Source organism: Pseudorca crassidens, chromosome 19 (genome assembly GCF_039906515.1).
Source record: "Pseudorca crassidens isolate mPseCra1 chromosome 19, mPseCra1.hap1, whole genome shotgun sequence".
NCBI lineage: Eukaryota > Metazoa > Chordata > Mammalia > Artiodactyla > Delphinidae > Pseudorca > Pseudorca crassidens.
This window is the reverse complement of record NC_090314.1, coordinates 19,418,515-19,437,286: the sequence shown is the minus strand read 5'-3', so window position 1 is coordinate 19,437,286 and position 18,772 is coordinate 19,418,515. Positions and strand designations below refer to the sequence as shown.

Here is an 18,772-nt window from a genome sequence, read left to right as displayed (position 1 = left end):
TGTCTCCGTCTTCCAGTGTTCCGCTGCGGTCGAGGAATTGCAGGAGGCGAACCTCCCTCCCGTCCAAAGGGCCGCCGGCTCCTACCTCGCCCCATCCGGGGGGTCGCGGGAAGTCCCCAGCCCGGAGGAGGGATGGGGAGGAGGCGGGGGTGGGCGGGGAGATGCGGCTCCCCAGGCTTCGGGCGCCGGGGGAGGAGCTGGCGCGGAGCAGCCACTGCCGGGGCGCAGAGGCGGGGCGCTCCCGCACAGCCTGTGCCCACAGCGGAAGGGAAGGCCGGGACCTAGGGGCGCTGGAGCCGGCGGGGACCCCGAGGGCGCGGGCGGCGGCAGGTGCGCGGCGCGGACTACAAGTCCCAGCATGCCCAGCAGCTCTGACCCAGCCCCCGCTGCCACTTAAAGGCTCCGGGAGCCTCAGCCGTCGGGTCGCCGCGGCTTTCGCTTTGCCGCCGCGGCTGGGCGGGAGGGAGAGGCGGGCTCGGCGGCCGGCGGGCTTGCGTCCTGGCTCCGGCAGCGTCGAGGGGCGCTTCTCGGCCAGCCCTCCCGGCTCAGGGATTCCCTTCCGAGGCGCCCGCGCCCCCGGGCTCCCCGCCTCGGCCACCCCGCGGCCCCGATGCCGAGGCATGGATAGAGCGGCGCTGCGCGCGGCGGCGATGGGAGAGAAGAAGGAGGGCGGCGGCGGGGGGGACGCGGCGGCCCCAGATGGGGGCGCCGGGGCCGCGGCCAGCCGGGCGCTGCAGCAGTGCGGGCAGCTCCAGAAGCTCATCGACATCTCCATCGGTAGCCTGCGCGGGCTGCGCACGAAGTGCGCCGTGTCCAACGACCTCACCCAGCAGGAGATACGGACCCTGGAGGTAAGGGGCCGCGGCGCCGGAGAAACGGGGGCCCGCGCTGGGTCTGAGGAGGCAGGAGTCGGCAGCCCGGGAAGCGCCCCAGCGCCTCCCTCGCTGCTCCAGGTCACTCCTTCCTCAGTTGCATCCTTGAGCCCGGTCACCTCCTTTGCGTCGGCCGGAGGACCCGGGACCAGCCCCTCACCTTGGGCGGGATTTGGGGGGAGGGGCGTAGTGGGACCTGGGAGGGAGGCTGGAGGAGCCCGCGGGCGGGATGGGCAGCGCACGGACATCCCCTGCCGCCCCCCCTTCGCCCCCACCCCATTTCTAGCTCGCTCGGCCGCAGGACTCATTCTCCCACTGAGTCACGTGCTGGACTTTTCCCTGGGTGACTGAGCCCAGCAGCTGTGGGCCGGGGTGACTGGGCGGGAGCAGGTCCCCCTGAAGTGTGAGCGCAGGCCCGTCGTTCTCTGCCTTCCCCTCACGCCCCAGACTTTGTCTTGTTTCTTCCTTTGCTCTTCTCCAGGTTCTTGTCTGCCGCTTATCAGTGTTTGATGAAACTGCATTTTTGCCGTTCAGACGTTGGGTGCTTCTCTTTCGCACTGCCACAGCATTTCACTGCTCTACCCACTGACACCCCCCCGCCCCCCGCCCCCCCCCCCCGCTATTGGACTTTGGTTTAGGAACAATTATGCTGAGGACCAAAGGCTTTGATGGGAAGATGACACTATTTAAGGGGTTTTCTGGTGGAGACAGCCTCCAGTGTAAAGAAGAAATAAGATGCAGGCCCTACTGTCTCAAATGATAGCTGCGAAGTGCCGTATTAAAGGGATTTGAAAGAATCAACCAAAAGGGTTGTTGGGTTCTCAGAAGGGAGAGTCTCCCCCTCCCCCATACATAATAGAGGGAAACTAGTGCATTCCCAACTTGCTTTCGTCCAGAGGCTGGGAAGACTGTGAGATTCCCGGCACCACTTAGTAGCTGCTCTGCCTCTTTCCACCTTGCACTGACACATCTGGCCTGCTGCACATCTGGAGATGTTTTATTAGAACCTTAACTCCTCGTCCTACACCCTCCACACCCTCTTACTGCTGATTGCCTCTGCTAGCAGTCATAGGGCCAGCGGGTGATTTGTGGCAGTCATTACAAGACCCAGTCCTCTGTGCACACCACAAGCCTGAATCCCTGTTTGATCCAAAATGCTCGAGAGTGACTTCTTTTTTATGAATTAATTTATTTTTGGCTGTGTTGGGTCCTCATTGCTGCGCGCGGGCTTTCTCTAGTTGTGGCGAGCGGGGGCTACCCTTCGGGCTTCGCATTGCAGTAGCTTCTCTTGTTGGGAAGCACGGGCTCTAGGCGCACGGGCTTCAGTAGTTGTGACTTAAGGGCTCTAGAGTGCAGGCTCAGTAGTTCTGACACACGGGCTTAGTTACTCTGAGGAATATGGGATCTTCCTGGACCAGGTCTCGAACCCATGTCCCCTGCATTGGCAGGTGGATTCTTAGCCACTGCGCCATCAGGGAAGTCCCCTTGGGAGTGACTTCTGTCCTTCAGTTTTATTTTCTTAAAAGCTACAAAACCAGGGACACGGGAAGCATCTAATCAGCGCTGGCTGTTATTATTTTTGTTACAGTCGCTATAGCCGTTTCGACCAGGGTTCTACTTAAAAAACAAACCAACCAGCAACACCCCGTCCCCGCCCCCCCGCCCCAGTCCCTCCTGCATGCATGGTGCCGTTTTCCAAGTGGCGAGAGAAACTGGTTTCTTGAACATAGCCGGGTGTGTTTGCCCAGCTAAGTTCAGTTTTTAAACTGACACAATAGGGGACCTGTGTGGCTTCGTTCTGGGAGGAGGGGTCGTTGTCCGGCAGCATGTGTCTTGTTGGACGCTATGTTGTTGGGATGAGAGGACGTTCTCTGTTGGCCTCTCTTGGATTCTCCCCGCATCGCTCTGAAGTGCTCTTGGTTTGCAGATTGGACCCGGGAGAAAAAGTGCGGCTCTTTCTCTGGAAATGGCGCCTTGCCTTCTCTGTACCCTGCCTTCCAAAGTCTCTCATTTTTACCAAGGTGTGGCATCGGGACACTCCAGAGCATCGCCTTATTTAGGTCTCTGACCTGGTTTATCTGGTAGCCGCCCTTCTGAGTGTTTACTGGATGGTCGGCTCTGGCCGCCAGAAACCCATCCAAAGGTCCAAAGGGGATTTGCAGTGGGAACGGGAACGAGTACCCAGCTCCCTGTCCTCTCCACTCTGCTGTAGGTTCAGGTCCACCCTACTCCCTGAAAAGGCAGGACCTGGGCTGTTTGGGGGAATGGGACTTTATACCCCCGGATCTAGTTCCCTAGGCCTCAGCTTCCTTCCTTGAACAGGGGGATTGGAGTGGGTCTCTGCGGGCTCTCGTGGCTCTAAATTCTGTGGTTAGGGAAGGGGCCTCAGTTGGGTTGAATCAGATGTTTGTTATGCACGCCACTGTGTAAGAATATCCATGATTAAGAATTGTTCTAAAATCCAGTTTTACCAGACTGATAAAATAGGGGAAAGTTTATTACTCAAAGAATCCTGACCTTTGGGGCAGTGTGGCAGGCGGAAAGCCCATGGCTTGGAAATCTGGTCCTGGTTCTATCTGTCTGACCTTGGTCAAGTCCCATGACTTCTGAATCTCAGGCTTTCCCATCTGTAAAATGGGCATGAGTCTACTTAAACCCGCAACCTTGTCGTGAGTCTGTAAGTCCGCATGCTTTCTACCAAGAGATTCTGCCCGTGAACTTTCCTCCTGAGGGTCCAATGCGTTCACGCCACAGGCCACATTTAGGGGAAGGCACTTTGACACCTTGCTCTTATTTCCTAGAGGTGGGTGAGACAGGCCAGGAACCAATCCCAGCAGCCTGTGCTGAGGTCAGGCAGGGTCGTGGTGATGTCCATTCTGGCTTTCTTTCCTGTTCTGCAGGCTCCTCTCACATTCCAGGCCAGGGCCCCCAGAGACAGGACTTGCAACATTCGATTCCTGGCTTTTGAAGAAGGGGCTGACCGGAGGGCTTGGCTTACGCAAGCATGCTAGACTTACAGAATCTGAGGAGCCCCAGCCCACCCTGGTCCTCACTGAGTAAGCGCTCAGTGAGGTGCCTCGGGAAGTCCCAGACCTCCGGCCCCACTGCTGGTGCCTGACTGTAGGTCGGATGATGTCTGGGGGTCAGCGTGTCCGGCTGCCCCTCCCTCCTCCACGCAGTGGTCCAGCTTGGATCCAAAAGAGTGGAAGGAGCCAGGGTGTAATGTCTGCCTCCCACCTGCCGGTCAGTGTGCTGGACCCTTCTCAGTCTCCGAAGATTTGCTGGAAATCCACCAACCTTCATCACACGTGTATTTTTTTCTCTCGACATGGGAAGCGGAGGGGGATAAAATCTGAGCCCAGGGTCTGAATCTGTAAACGGAAGTTGGGAGGCCACTGCATCCCAGCAGAACCTGCTGCCCTATCTCCATCAGGCCCTGAGAACTCCACCGAGGCAAGGTGGAATGTTCTCGTTCCCCAGATGTGCTCACACAGGGATACCCGGCTGGCCTCACAGCTGGGCCTGGAGCCCCACGCCAGTTCATTCCCTCACTTGTGCATCCTCTTGGGGCCGGGCAGTGGGGAGATAGTGGTGCCTCACGAAGATGCACGTTTTGTGGGCCCTGTAACTTTGCCTTATCCTGCCAGCCTCCTGGTACTTTCCAGAGACAGGCCTTGCCACACCGAGTCTTCCCGTCTGGTGCTCTTATGGAGAAAAGTCCCTCCTAAGCAAGCTGACCTAGAGAAAGGGGTCCCCAAAGGGCCTCGACCTTTGCTCAGCTCTGCTGTGGCAGAGGTCAGAGCCCTGTGGTGTGGAGGGCCTGAGCTCTCCCTGTGGTCCTCTCCCCTGCCCCTCGGAGCACCCGGATGGTGGAAGTGCTGGGAAAGGAGAGGGGTGCCATGGGTCCTCACAGAGCAAGTACTCGGGGCGTGCGTGGGCGTGCATTCACTCAACAAACCTGCAGTTATTACTGATTTGCCTGATGAGCTGCTCACTGCCACCACCCTGGCAAGGATTCTGAGGTAGGTAGGATGCTTTCCCGGTGTTTGGAGATGCTTTCAGTCCAATGGGGGAGGCAGACAGGCGAACAGTAGTGACTCCAGTACCACGGCCTGCTGAGAGCGGTTTGGAATTGGGAATATGACCGGACGGTTGTCCAGTCCAACTCCTGCTTTTCTGGGAAATACTCCCAGAGTCTTGCTGGCGACTTGTCCCACGTCACACGCCCCTGGCAGAAATGAGAGTGAAGCCTGGGTTCCCTCTCCCCACCCAGCCCCTGCCTCGGAGTGGGGCTTGTCTCTGCTTTTGCTCTACCCCGTAGTTTTAACCTCCTGCTGAAGGCTTTCACTCCAGCTGTCCCCGGAGGGAGCCAGAGCTGGGGCACTGTTTCCCTTGGTGTCTGCTTTCGCCTTGGCAATTTTTTTCCTGGTGAAACTTGCCACCGGCGATCCTCGGAGGCAGTCTGGAGAGGGACCTGTAGTTCCCAAGACTGGGGAGGCCTGCGGGGCGCTGGAGGGAGGTCTTATCAGATCTGCAGCCCAGGTTAGCCTGAGTGCCAGGAGGCCTCTGGTTTGCTGCCTGGGGACAGTGATGGGAATGCCTCCTTCCACGCCAGGTTAGCTCAACATCCAGGAAAGCCGCATTCCCCACCGCAAGTATTCTGGACCTGCCTGGCCAGTGTGATCCCGAGAGGGACGGCGAAGGCCCTGATCCTTGGTGGCAGTGTCTGCAGTGGTTGTGCTGGTGGTGGGAAGTAACAATACCTGTGACCAAGTCTCTCTCGGCTATGCTTTTTAAAAAGGACATCCTTTCAGAATAGGCTGATTGGAATCTTTTTCTACATTCAGTTCAAAGGGAAAGCTGAGTAGAGGTGCATTCGGGGTCACGGGAAGGCCCTTCGAGCGTAGCGAGGGCAGACGTGGAACGAGGAACCCTCTCGGTCGCCTGTTCTGTGCTAGGCTTTTGGCATATGTTCCCCATTTAACCCTCACATGGACCCTGTGAGGTTTTCTCCCCATTCTGCGGTTAAGGACATTGCGGCTCAGAGGGATTGAGAGAGTGAGTTAGTAGATGGTGCAACCTGCGTTGACTGGTCTTCGGTACTCATGTTCTGAACTTCGCAACAGCTTCTAGAAACCATAGTGGAGGGGACGGTTTCTGGTCAGGGTTGTGACGGCTGAGCCCAACGAAGTGGCCGGTAACAAAAAGGGCTGGCCCAGGGCCACTTGGTGGGTTAGTTCTAGATGACCGGGCCTTCTGGTGGCCACGCCAGGCTGTGCAGCCTCTGAGCTCGGGCTGGGGGCCGCTTCCCTAAAGTGCAGGCCAGCACATCCTCAAAGATGGGTCCCTGTCGGCGAACTGTGATGCAATCGCTCTGTGTTGGTCTCATTCTGAGAAATGAGAAGCTGTCTAGAGATCATCTTACTCATAATTGTTTTAATGGATACCTGCCTTATCGTCTATGCGTAATTCCTCTGGTAAGCACTACATTCTTTAACTTTCCAGTTGTATTAAAATATCTTAAAAGACACATAATGATATGTGCTCACTATTAAAAAGAAAATTCAGTTGAATAAAAATAAAAACCCCCCATAATGCCACCTCTCAGAGTTAATTCTTGTTAACATTTGGCTATATAAATTCTTCTAGTGTTTTTATCCTCTGCATTTGCATACAAATGTAGATGGATGGGGACTTCCCTGACGGTCTAGTGGATAAGACTCCATGCTCCCAATGCAGGGGAACCAGGTTCCATCCCTGATCAGGGAACTAGATCCCACATGCACGCTGCAGCTAAGACGCGGCACGGCCAAATTAAAAAAAAAAAAAAAGTACATGAATGTATTCGTGGAGCTCACCGTGCTCACTGCCTTGTAAACGTCTTCTGTCTGCACCAGTACCCACAGATATACAGCATCACTGGTCGTGGCTGCATCGTGTGGTCATATCATAAATTCATTGAACCTGTCCCCACTTGTCAGCCTTTCAGGGTGTTTCCATGTCTCGCTGTTATAAACCTTGCTGCAGTGAGTGCATGAGTGCATTCCCGGAAGTGGAATTTGCTGGGTCAAAGTGCATTAACACATTTAACAGCAGCCCTATTCTTTGAAATCTTTAGGGCCTGATATGTTTCCCCCACCCCGCTCCCCAGCAGGACTGCCAGGATTTTCAAAATGGCAGCCTATGCGTTTAGCCCTTTGCCACTGGATCTGTGTCCACCTTGAGGGCGAGGTGTGTGAACAGGAGACAGGACGTGGGCCCCGTGGCTGCGGTTCTGGGTTCTTGGTCAAGGATTATGGATTCTAGTTCTGTGGTTACCCGTGGCAAGGGGCGGGGGGGCCTGCACTGACCATTTAGAAAAGGGATATTTCCTTACTCCCATGCAGCAAAGCAGGGGCTGGATGTCAGGGCTCTGTGTCCGGGGACTGGTCACTTCTGGGCAGTGCACAGCCATATGGTGAAGTTTTCATCACCTGAGGCTCATGAAAGGCATCTCAGTGAACTGTAAGCTCGGATTCATCACCGACCACAAAATAGTGATCAGAGCGCTATTTGGGGTGCCTTGGCTTTGGGGTTGATTTAACAGTCATGGGTTCCTAAGGTAAGTGGGCTACTAAGGTCTTGGAATTCTCATCTGGTCCAGCCCTCTCATCCGCAGGTGAGGAAACAGCGCCCAAAGGGGAAGTGACTTGCCAGGAACACATATTAGGTTATGAACCTGAACAAAACAAAGAGTGGAGGAGAGACAGGTGCTTCTAAAGGAGCCCTGAGTGGGGAGTCACGCCCTGGAGTGAGACATTATACCACCTTGACCAACGGCAAAACGGCAGGCTGCTATCCCACTCTCCTATGTTGGGGGCAGGGGGAGGGGGTCCTCAGCCTCAAGACGTTTCCTGCAGGAGGAAGCAAATGGGTTTGTTTTCCCAGCCCCATCTCAGTGTCTTAGGGACCCTGGGGACTGGAGAGATTCTTGGGGAGCAGTCAGGGGTGTCCAGTGGGTGGGGCCTTTTTTGAAAGCCAGCTTGCCCAGTGGGCTGGCTCAGCCCAGGTGGCCTGTCGGAGTCTTTGAACCTGACCTGACTGTACCTACAAGGGCTTCTCATCCTTCCAGTGAAAGATCCTCTGGGACTTGGGTGGGTGAACATTTTCTCCTATAAGGTTGGGTTTATGTCCTAAATTTGTGCCGATTTTACATTCGATACCATGATATTATACAGTGTTTACCATTTTGCTTCCAGAATATACAGCCTTTTGATCCAATGTCTTTGTGCCCATATGACATTCTCCCCTGTTCCAGACCCCAGGTGGGGATGCAGAGCCATACCCTGGGGACAGATGTTGGGATCAAAAACGCTTTGTCATTTATTCCCAGTTAACGATTGTTTCTCATCTGCATTGAAGAAGTTTTAATTCAAACTGCCGCCACATACAAAACCTATATATTTATATATATCTGTATTTCTCTGTCATCCTGGCCTTGGTGGGCAACTGTGTGCTTTAACTGGGCGGATTGCCTTTGAAAATAACGGAGCTGAAGTCATCCTGTTTGCTTGCCGTTTTTCTCCCCCCTTTCATTTTTCCACCTTCAGGATAATTGCAAGAATGAATTAAGAGTTGTGCTTAAAATTTAAAACACGGCCAAGGGAGAAAGCATGATGCATTATGTGGAATAGACCAGCCATGGTTAGGAAAAATAACTTTTCATACGGCATAAACTGTAGACATGAATCTGCAATATATCGATCATGAGGGTTTTGCTTTCTGCAAAGCTGGTGAGATAAGCTGCTTAGAGAGTGGTGGAGCTTTTCTTTGACAAGGCACCTGGGGGTATTGAGTCCCAGTTGAGCCAATTCATTTGGGTTGGGTTTTGTTATGGGTTAGCAGAACCGGCTTCATTCATGGTATGCAGAGTTTTGCTGGCCAGAAAAAGAAAGTTACAGGTCGTATTTAAAAAGTGACCTGAGTGTTCTCATGCATGGGGCACGATCCCTTCCTCCCAGTCTGGGACCCTTGAAAGGACTTGCAGCCTTTCTTATACTGTATTCTGCAAGATGCTCTTGTGAAAGAAAGCTTCAAGTAGCTGCGTCAGCTATTTTCCTCCTGGTGATTCCTGAAGATGAAGATTAGTGTTTTAAAGGCTCTGAGAAGTCCTGCAGCAAGGATTCCCAAACTTACTTGTCCAGGGCATCTTCTCTCCCCTGAACACAGTTGGGAAAACATGAACAGGGAAGAGACAAGAAATGGTAGGTATAGTTTCAACTACTGTTTTTTTTTATGATACTGAGGTTCCATTTGAGGTTCCAGTTAAAATTGGGTAGGTTGAGGAGAGGCTAGTGACCCCATACACTTATCTAGCTGTGCAAAGTTGCCTTTTGTCAAGGGAGGTATTTTCCAAAGGGAAACAGATTGTGTCCTGGGTACCACACTACCCACTTAGAGACAGATTTCACTTAATCCTCCCAACAAGATGAGGAAGACGTACCCAGAGAGGTTTATATGTCTGGAGTCCTCGAGTCCTACCTCTTCCTGGCCCCACTGGCCAGTTAGCCCGGTGCCAAGGGCACACTCACTCAGGGTCTGCCAGGAACCTCCTGACCCCAATGGTGGCAGCAAACAGTCCAGGAGAAATGCAAATGTCTGTGGGTGTGTTTGAGCCTGGGGCTGTGGAGGGCAGGGGAAGGGCTGGGCTGCAGGCGAGGAATGCTTTTTGAAACAAAAAAGGAAATACTGGCTCAGAATGGAAAGGAAAGGAAGCAACTTCCTGTTGCTGGTGCTGGCTTTTACAAGGAGGAGCTCTCTCTAGCTCCTTGGCCAGTGGAGGCCTGGACTGGCTGGGACCACTCCGGGTACACTAGACAGACACACGGCTCCCACACTGCTGCCCGAGGGCTCAGAAATAGGGGCTGGGTCCACCCCTTTTCATTTTCCCCAGGTAACTGATCAAATGGATGTGTGGTTTTCAAAATGAATATTTATACATGTTATTAAATAGATGTGTCGCGATACCTGACATTTCCCGAGAGCTTACTCCATGCCTGGCCCCCTTCTTAGGAGTCTTATGTGACGTTTACTCCTTGCAACGACCTTGTGAGGAAGGTTCTACTGTTATTTTACAGATGAAGAAACTGAGGGTGCAGAGAGGTTGAGTGACTTGCCCAGAGTCATACAGCCAAGGAAAGACTAAGCCGTGACTCGAGCCCAGACCGTTTTAATTACCCACTGGCACAGCCTGACTTGCATTTACGAACTCCTCATCCACCTAGAAAATCTGTTTGCACAGAATAATTTTTTTTAAAGGCCCGGGGCTTTTGTCTGGCTGCAGAGGGCAAGTCCCAAAGCCTGCGTCAGACCCTTGGTGATTCTTAGGTGAAATGCCTGCGTCTGAGTTTTCATCTTAAAAAAAAACTTGATTATGGAAACGTTCAAACATGTACATTGTTGAGCCACAACTACTAAGCCTGCGCTCTAGAGCCCTCGAGCCACAACTAGTGAAGCCCGTGCACCTAGAGCCCGTGCTCCGCAACAAGAGAAGCCACCGCAGTTAGAAGCCCGCGCACGGCAACGAAGAGTAGCCCCCGCTCGCCACAGCTAGAGAGAAAGCCCCTGCGCAGCAACGAAGACCCAATGCAGACAAAAATAAATAAAAATAACTTAAAAAAATTAAAAACTAAAAAGAATAAAATTTCCCCTGAAGCTCACTGTGGCGTCTGGCAGCCCACACATTACAGGAAGGTCATCTGGTTCTGTAAGCTGACACTCCTGCTGCACCGAAAGCTGTTCTCACGTGGCAGAGTCAGGGAATGTCCACGGCCTTGCTTATTCCCACAGCCCCGCCTGAGACCGACCCTACAGAGTCACATTGCGACAGGCCTGACTTCCAGGCCAGTCTTCTCCATATTCTAGTATCTCCTCTTCTACTTTTCTTTCTTTTTTTTTAATATAAATTTATTTATAATATTTGTTTATTTTTGTCTGCGTTGGGTCTTCGTTGCTGCGAGCGGGCCTTCTCTAGTTGTGGCGAGCAGGAGCTACTCTTTGCTGCAGAGCACGGGCTTTAGGTGCGTGGGCTTCAGTAGTTGTGGCATGCAGGCTCAGTAGTTGTGGCTCATGGGCTCTAGAGTGCAGGCTCAGTAGTTGTGGCTCACTGGCTTAGTTGCTCCACGGCATGTGGGATTTTCCTGGACCAGGGCTTGGACCCGTGTCCCCTGCATTGGCAGGCAGATTCTTAACCACTGCACCACCAGGGAAGCGCCTCCTCTTCTACTTTTCCTTGTTGCTTTATCCACACGTCATGAGATGAGTGTATTTCAGCTAACACTTACTGAGCGCCACGGTGTGTGCGCCCTGGGAGGAGAGTCGGCGAGCACAGGCAGACCCTCTCTCCAAGGAGCTCCTGGCAAACCCTCATCTCTGCGATTCTGACCTAAAAATGAGGTCCAGTACCCACGAAGGGGCTTCCTTGCCCTTCATGGTTCTTCTCATGGTTCTGTTCAGTCCTCCTGAAGCCTGGTCTTGCCCGCCACTCTTAACATTTCTTTCTTCTGTGGTCTCTTGCCCCCAGCAGACGTGGTTTTCTTTGTTGCTTTCTGTTTGTTTCATTTTGTTTTGTTTGGGCTGTATTCTCCCAAGTGTTTCTCAGCGTGTTGCTTTTGGCCAGCTGCTTCAGATCTTTGAATTCGGCCTCTCAAACACAGTCATGATGTCATTATGGGAAAGGATGGTCTTGGGCACTTAGTAGGACATTGAGGGCTGCATCAGGACTTCAGGGTGTGCCTGGGCTCGGGCGGGGGGGGGGGAGAAGGTCACAGTCACCTCCTGACTCCATTCCTTGCTAGCTCTGTGACCTGGGGCAAGTTCCATAGCTCTCTGAACCTCAGTTTTCTTGTTCGTTTAAAGGGGATAAGAATAGGTTTATTTTAGACTCTTGTAGGAGTTACTGAGATACGGAAAGTGTGCTGCATGGTACTTAGAAGGGATTCAGTATTTTTTTTAACCTCCTCTCACTTAGTATTATTCTAGAACACTTGTCCTTGTTTCTCTGTTATCTTCCTTTTGACCCTTTTAATCGCTGCATGATATCTCATCCAGTGGGTATGCTGTAATTTGCCAAAACATTTCCCCTGTTATTGGACATTTTGGTTGTTTCCAGATTTCTGCTGTTATAAACAATGTGACTGGAGTCATCTTTGTACAGGCATCTCTTTATTTTTGTTCCTATTCTGAATTCATTTCCTTGGGATAATTCCCAGGAATGGAATTACCGGGTCAAAGAGCATGGGTATTTTTTGTGATGGGAGTTGCAAAACTGTCCTCCATTTTCTGTTTTTTTTTTTTAAAGATGTTGGGGGTAGGAGTTAATTAATTAATTAATTAATTATTGCTGTGTTGGGTCTTCGTTTCTGTGCGAGGGCTTTCTCTAGTTGTGGCAAGCGGGGGCCACTCTTCATCGCGGTGCACGGACCTCTCACATATCGCGGCCTCTCTTTGTTGCGGAGCACGGGCTCCAGACGCGCAGGCTCAGTAGTTGTGGCTCACGGGCCTAGTTGCTCCGCGGCATGTGGGATCCTCCCAGACCAGGGCTCGAACCCGTGTCCCCTGCATTGGCAGGCGGATTCTCAGCCACTGCGCCAGCAGGGAAGCCCCATTTTCTGTTTTTTGAATGATCTCTTAAAATCTGTACTCCTGGTTGACTAGCTCATTTTTTTCTTGGTAATCCTTTTTGGTCTCTGTGCCTTTCCTCTTCTACCTGGCCATTTTTGGGGGGCCTTGTTAAATCCTTTCCCATCTTCCTTTTTTTAAAAAACATCTTTATTGAGTTATAATTGCCAAATAAAATTGTAAGACATTTAAAGTGTGCAAATCATTCTCCATCTTGAATATGCTATTTATTTCTATTTTCTGCCCATTCATTTATTGACTGTTTATTGAGCATGTACTGTGTGCCTGGTTTTAAGTACTGGGAAAAGAGCGGTGAAGAAGACCAAGCGGTTCCTTTAATGGAAAGAGAAAAATTAAAAAGCAACCAATAGATAGAGAAAAGTGGGCTGAGCAAAAGAACACTGCAAGTGGGTTAGTGCTGGGGTGGGGAGAAGGCCGCTGCTTTAGATTGGGTCGTCAGGAAAGCTTTCTTCCGAGAGAAGGTTTGAGCTGAGTCTTAAAAGATGAGAGGGCAGTAGTAGCCTTGTGAAAAGCCGGGTGAAGAGTATTCCAGGCAGAGGGACCAGCATGTACAAGAGCCCTGAGGCAGAAATGAACTTGTTGAAAGGAGGCCAGTATGCTGCCTGGAACACAGTGGGAAGTGGTGGTCCATGAGGGCTGTGGTCCTCCATGGCCTCAGGGAGGTTGCCTGGGGCTACGTCCCTCAAGTTGGGCCTCAAGAATTAATGCACTAATTCAACAAATAGTTGTTGCACCCCCCAGTTATGTGCCAGGCACTGTTGTGGGATATGAGAGTGAATGAGAAAGTCAGCTCAGCGGGGGCGTTTGTAGATGAGTGAACTCATGGAAGGCGCTGGTGAGGTGTGAATGGAGGCCCACCGTGCCGCCCGGCCAGCTCGTCTCTGCATCCTGAGATGTGTGGGGACTCGGAAAATATTTCTTGCTTTGAACCAAGCTGTGCTCTGCGCTGCCAGCCTTCACTGTGGCAACTGAAACTCAGTTGTCTGCTGTTAGGTCTGGCAGTCTCAGCCTGCCAGGGAAGGGGCCCCAAGAACTGAGGTTGCCAGCTCAGAAGTGGGGCTGCCGATATCAGGTATGAGTATCTAGGCACCCCTTATGGGAAACGAGCCTGCGGAGTAGATGTGGGAAAGCCCCTGTTTACCGTGCTGCCCTGCCCCAATCTTCCCTGAAGGGGGACTCTGATTTGTGACTCTCGTTGGAAATGTAGACTTGGGGACTTTGTGCTTGTCCTCATTTTCTTCTCTTAGGGTGGGGCAAAGAGAGGGGGTTCCCAAACTTTGGGACAGCCTATACACCTAGTGAGCTGTGACCATGTGGCAGTTCCAGGAAATGGACCTGGTGGAAGACGTTGGCTGCCATTTTGTTTGGAGGTGACTCATGAGGACAGGTCCTCTGATGCCATTGAATTGGGGCCAACTTTAACCAGGCTCAACCTGCTCCTTGGGCTCCTTTCATGTGAACTTGTGGCCAGATGGGGAGGGAAGGCTGGATCCTAGGAATATAATAACTCGGGCTCCCCACGCCCTCCTCTCCCAGTCACGGCGAATCTGAGATGGACTACGCCCAGTGTTTATAGGAGATTTCTCAGTTGGCTGCTTGGTAACGGCAACCTTATTCGCCCACTCCGGCTGGGGAAGTAAGGCCCACGGTCACAGTAATCTGTGGAGCTGGGGTTCAGATCTAGACTCGTCTGATTTGACACTTGCGTTCATTTCATTGCATCCCCTCAGAAACCCGCTTGACCTTGGGTCTTGTCTGGAGCAGAGAGAGGTCAGCTTTGGTAACGCTCGGCATTTTGGAATAAATAACGCTATGTGGAAAAGGGTCTGAAAATCTCTCCATTTGCATGCCATTTGGACGGGATTACCTCAAAGTTGTAAAGAGGGCGAGATGACCACAGCATCAGTGTCCAGATTAGCAGGTGACCGTCTGCAGAGGTGGACGCTCCTGGTTGAGGAAGAAGATGGAGAGAAAAGCATCCTGGGTGGGGGGGGGGGCAGGTTCAGAGCGAAGGCTCTTCCCCGATTCCATCTCAGAGAACTTGGCTTCTGTTTTGAAGCGCTCTGGTTAGAAAGGATAACGTAGTTGTTAGCACTGGGCAGCACTGGGGCCTGAGGGACAGGACATGCAGGCACGGTTGTCTTTTAAATGTTGGCGAATCTTAGGAGAAAGAAGGTGACGAGTCCCCGGGGAGATCCCCCAAGGTGGCCGTGACTCATCCTGGCCAAGGGGACTGAACAGAGCAAGGACGAATCCATCAGTGAATGGAAACTTGTCTTTTTAGGGGACTGGAAACCTTTTCTGTTGTGGTTGGCCTGGTGGTTTATGAGGAGAGGTGAGCATTTGAGACAGAGCGCTGGGCCACTCTTGCAGCTGCATCTTTGACCATTTTGAGAGTTTTAGGAAGTAGTTCTAAAAAAGAAAAAAGAAAAGAAAAGAAACCAAAAGCTAAAGACATCGTTACTTGCAATACCCGTGTGCACACTGCCATGTGGGCTGTGAGTTGCCGTGTGATTAATGGAAACCGGCCCATTGGCACCAGTTCATTTGTGCCCTCCCCCACCTTTTGTGGCCCCTGAGCTGGAGGGGGGCTTCTGACTGTTCTCAGGAAAAGACTTAGGTGGCCTCAAATGACCAGACCTTGTCTTGGGCATCTAACAGCTAAAACTAAACTTCCCCTCTGGCCCTTTTTGGTTTAAGCAGTTTCCTGGCCTGGCAGGATTTGTTTTCTTAGCACCTGTCTCGTCAAAGTTCCCATCCCACTCGTCACAGCAGACCGACCCCTGCCATCCTGTAGCTGCCAGAGGAGGCAGTCAGACACGCTGTTCCCCTGGGGAAATGGAGCCAAAGCGGCCCACTGGGGTGCCCTGTCTGGGCTCGCCGCTCCTGTCTTCTCTTCCCCATTTTGATCACAGGATGCATGCTTGGCCTTATTCTAGAAAGCTCTGCTGGTTCATGGGCTGCTTCTATTTGGAGGAAAGGCCAGGTGGGTGAGCTGCAGCCGGTAGTAGTAGGTAAGGGGACAGGTTCTGGTGCTTGATGACCTGGGTTCAAACACTGCTCCCTTCCTGGCTAAGCCTGTGTGTCTTTGGGCAGATTGCTTAACCTGTCTGAGCAACAGTTTTCTCATCTGTAAAATGGAGATGATAATAGAATTGTTTCATAGGAAGTGAGATGAGCCATGTAGAGCACAATGCCTGGCAGAGAGTAAAAATCTTTTAATATATTCTATTACTGGTTTTTTCTTTCAACAAGTATTTAATTAGCATCCACTCTGAGTTGGACACCCACTGTGGGGTGGCCACTCTTCTAAACGGGGAAGTAACTGAACGAAATTGACAAAAATGTCAGCTCTGTGGAACCTGGGTTTTGGTGTTAGGAGGAGACGTTCAGACAATAAGTCAATGAGTGAAATATATTGTTTGTTAAGTGGTGAATGTGCTATGGAAAACAGTGAAAGCAGGAAGAGGAGCGAGACGAGGAGTGGTTTAATTTTAAATGAGGGGTCAGGATGGCTTTGCAGAAAAGGTAATGTTTGAGTAAAGATCTCAGCAGGGTGAGAGGGACTCCCTGGGGATGCATTTGGGGAAGGGTTTTGGAAACTGAGGTCCAAAAAGTGCAGAGGTGGAGGGAGTTGCCTGCGGTGCTGGGGCCAGGTGAGGCCAAGAGGTGCCCCGGGTGAAACACCTAAGCGGTGCAGCCCTCAGGTGACCTTGAGCCAGGCATCTAGGAGCAACGGGGAAAGGGTGATGAGAACAGAAGGTTGTGAAAGGTACCAGGGCTACATGTGGGCTCCTCAACGGGCCCAGCCTCCGTCCAGTAGAATCCAAAGGGATTTTGGAACTCAACCCTCATTTCTTATTAAAAAATGGCATTCGGGGGTTGCTACTCACTCACCTGCTACCAAAAGCCCTGTCGCCGACTTACTGAAGGTGCTTCTGACCACATGGGTGGGTGGCGGGGCCCTGGCTGGGGCCCCCTGGGGCCCTGCCACCCATTAAGGACATCATCACGCAGGCGAGCTGCTTTCATTCATCTCACAGCATTTGCTGAGTAGCCGCGGTGGTGGATCACGTCCGTACGTCCTGGTATCACCTTGCTCATTTGTAACCCCAGGACGACAGCTACTCCTGGAGTCAGTCCATCCTTCAAGGGAGCTTTCTTAAGGCAATCATTCAGTAGAAGAGAACAGCAACATTTATGAGGGTATTTGCATCATCTGTAATACAGAAAAAAAAAGAAAAGAAAACAAGGTGTATTTGCGTTATCTGTAATACAGAAAAAAATGAAAATAAGGTAGATGTCCGGTGGCAAGGGGATGGTTAAACACACCGTGATGTGCAGCACACGATGGGTTGTTATACACACAGCCATTAATTATGAAGACTGGGTAGAAACATGACCATATTTATATTATGTTAAGTGAAAACATAAAGAGTGCAGAACTACAAATGCAGCCTTTGTAGTTATATAAATATGTAAAACTGTGTCTGCAGATGGAAAAAACTAGAAAAGAGTTGTGTGTGTGTGGAACTGTTTTTGGAAAAATTCCATTATGATCATTAATATATTCTTTCTTTCTTTTTTTAAATATTTATTTATTTTATTTTATTTTATTTTTGGCCACATTGGGTCTTCGTTGCTGTGCGTGGGCTTCTTATTGCGGTGGCTTCTCATTGCGGAGCACGGGCTCTAGGCGCGCAGGCTTCAGTAGTTGTGGCACGCGGGCTTCAGTAGTTGTGGCTCGCAGGCTCTAGAGCGCAGGCTCAGTAGTTGTGGCTCACGGGCTTAGTTGCTCCGCGGCATGTGGGATCTTCCCGGACCAGGGCTCGAACCCATGTCCCCTGCATTGGCAGGCAGATTCTCAACCACGAGTGCCGGCCACACTGGAGGCACTGAGCTGGTGCTCAGATACTGGTGGACTTGACCAGAGACCCCTGTCCCCGAGGTCACAGTCTGATGGCTCGGCCCCCTCCCTTCTCAGTGGTCAGGATCAAAAGCTAGCCACATGCTGTGATGCAAAACTCACACCTTCTGGAATAAAAATGAGACTCGGTCCTGCAGCTTCTCCCCCAGGGCCTTTGTGCTGGCTGAGAAGTAGAGAAGTTTCCAGAGCTGCCGTGCCTCCTGAGGGAAGTGCTATTTCTAGTAAGCAGACCTTGTGGGAGCAGAGCCTGCCTGGTACCCGGAGGGCTCCCCACATCTTGGCTGCCTGACTTGATCCCAAGTCGAGATCCAGCCTTCGAGGGAGCACCCAGGCCTGGCTGCGAGCCCCTCTGGGTGAGGGGCCATCCCAGAAAGGAGAACCCCTGCTGTGGGCTTTATCTTCCGGGTGCCACACACTCACAGCACAAACACGGCACGTGATGCTGCCCAGGAAGCCGGTGGTTGGCTCAGAGAGACCTGGGTGGCAGTGCTGACAACCACTGACGACCTCACTGCCCGCACGCTGAGAAAAGTCCTCTGGGTGTCTGGAGGATCACGGTGGTGGTGAGGAGGACGTTTGTGACCGGAGCAAGCATTTACTGAGTGCTGTCTGTTCTGGGCTCTCAGACAGCACCGAGAATGCCGTATCCACCAGTCCTTGCAGAGCCCCCAGGGTTGGTGTAGGTCTCACCTCCGCTGCATGGGGGGGAACTGAGGCTCAGAGAGGTGGGTAGAGGTGGGTGAGCCTCCTGAGGTCACACCCATGGGTTCAGAGGTCTAGCTGGTTACAGAGCCCAGGCCCTGGTGTTTTCTGTGTCACCGCACACTCATCCGGGGAGAAGTGCGAAATCTGACTACGCAGTGAAAAATGCCACCAGCGCAGTGGTTAAGAATCCTCCTACCAGTGCAGAGGACACGGGTTCAGTCCCCGGTCCGGGAAGATCCCACATACCGCGGATCAGCTAAGCCTGTGCACCACAACTACTGAAGCCCGTGTGCCTAGAGCCCGTGCTCTGCAACAAGAGAAGCCACTGCAATGAGAAGCCCGCGCACCGCAGCGAAGAGTAGCCTGTGCTTGCCGCAACCAGAGAAAGCCCACGTGCAGCAATGAAGACCCAACGCAGCCAAAGATAAATAAATAAATAAATAAATTTATATATATAAAAAGACAACCCTCTGCCTCTCCCTCCCCCTCCCCGCCCATCCCTCCTGGAAAGCCCTCGCCTCTCTGCTAGGCAGCCCCTCTGTTTGCCACCCCAAATGCTCTGGGACAGCCTCCGGTTCTGCAAGAAGGG

At 52.2% G+C, this 18,772-nt stretch overlaps 1 protein-coding gene across 2 annotated transcripts in view; it reads left to right on the top strand.

Moving 5' to 3' along the window:
• Window positions 1-291: 291 nt before the first annotated feature.
• The window catches only part of KSR1 (kinase suppressor of ras 1), a 152,014-nt gene continuing 133,533 nt past the window's right edge, over window positions 292-18,772 (top strand). Inside the window, exon 1 of one of the 2 annotated variants that reach the window (XM_067715588.1) lies at window positions 292-851. In XM_067715588.1, coding sequence (XP_067571689.1) covers window positions 621-851 — 231 coding nt within the window. In that variant the 5' untranslated portion in view covers window positions 292-620. The remainder of the gene's footprint in view (window positions 852-18,772) is intronic. The other variant, XM_067715589.1, reaches the window with a different exon arrangement.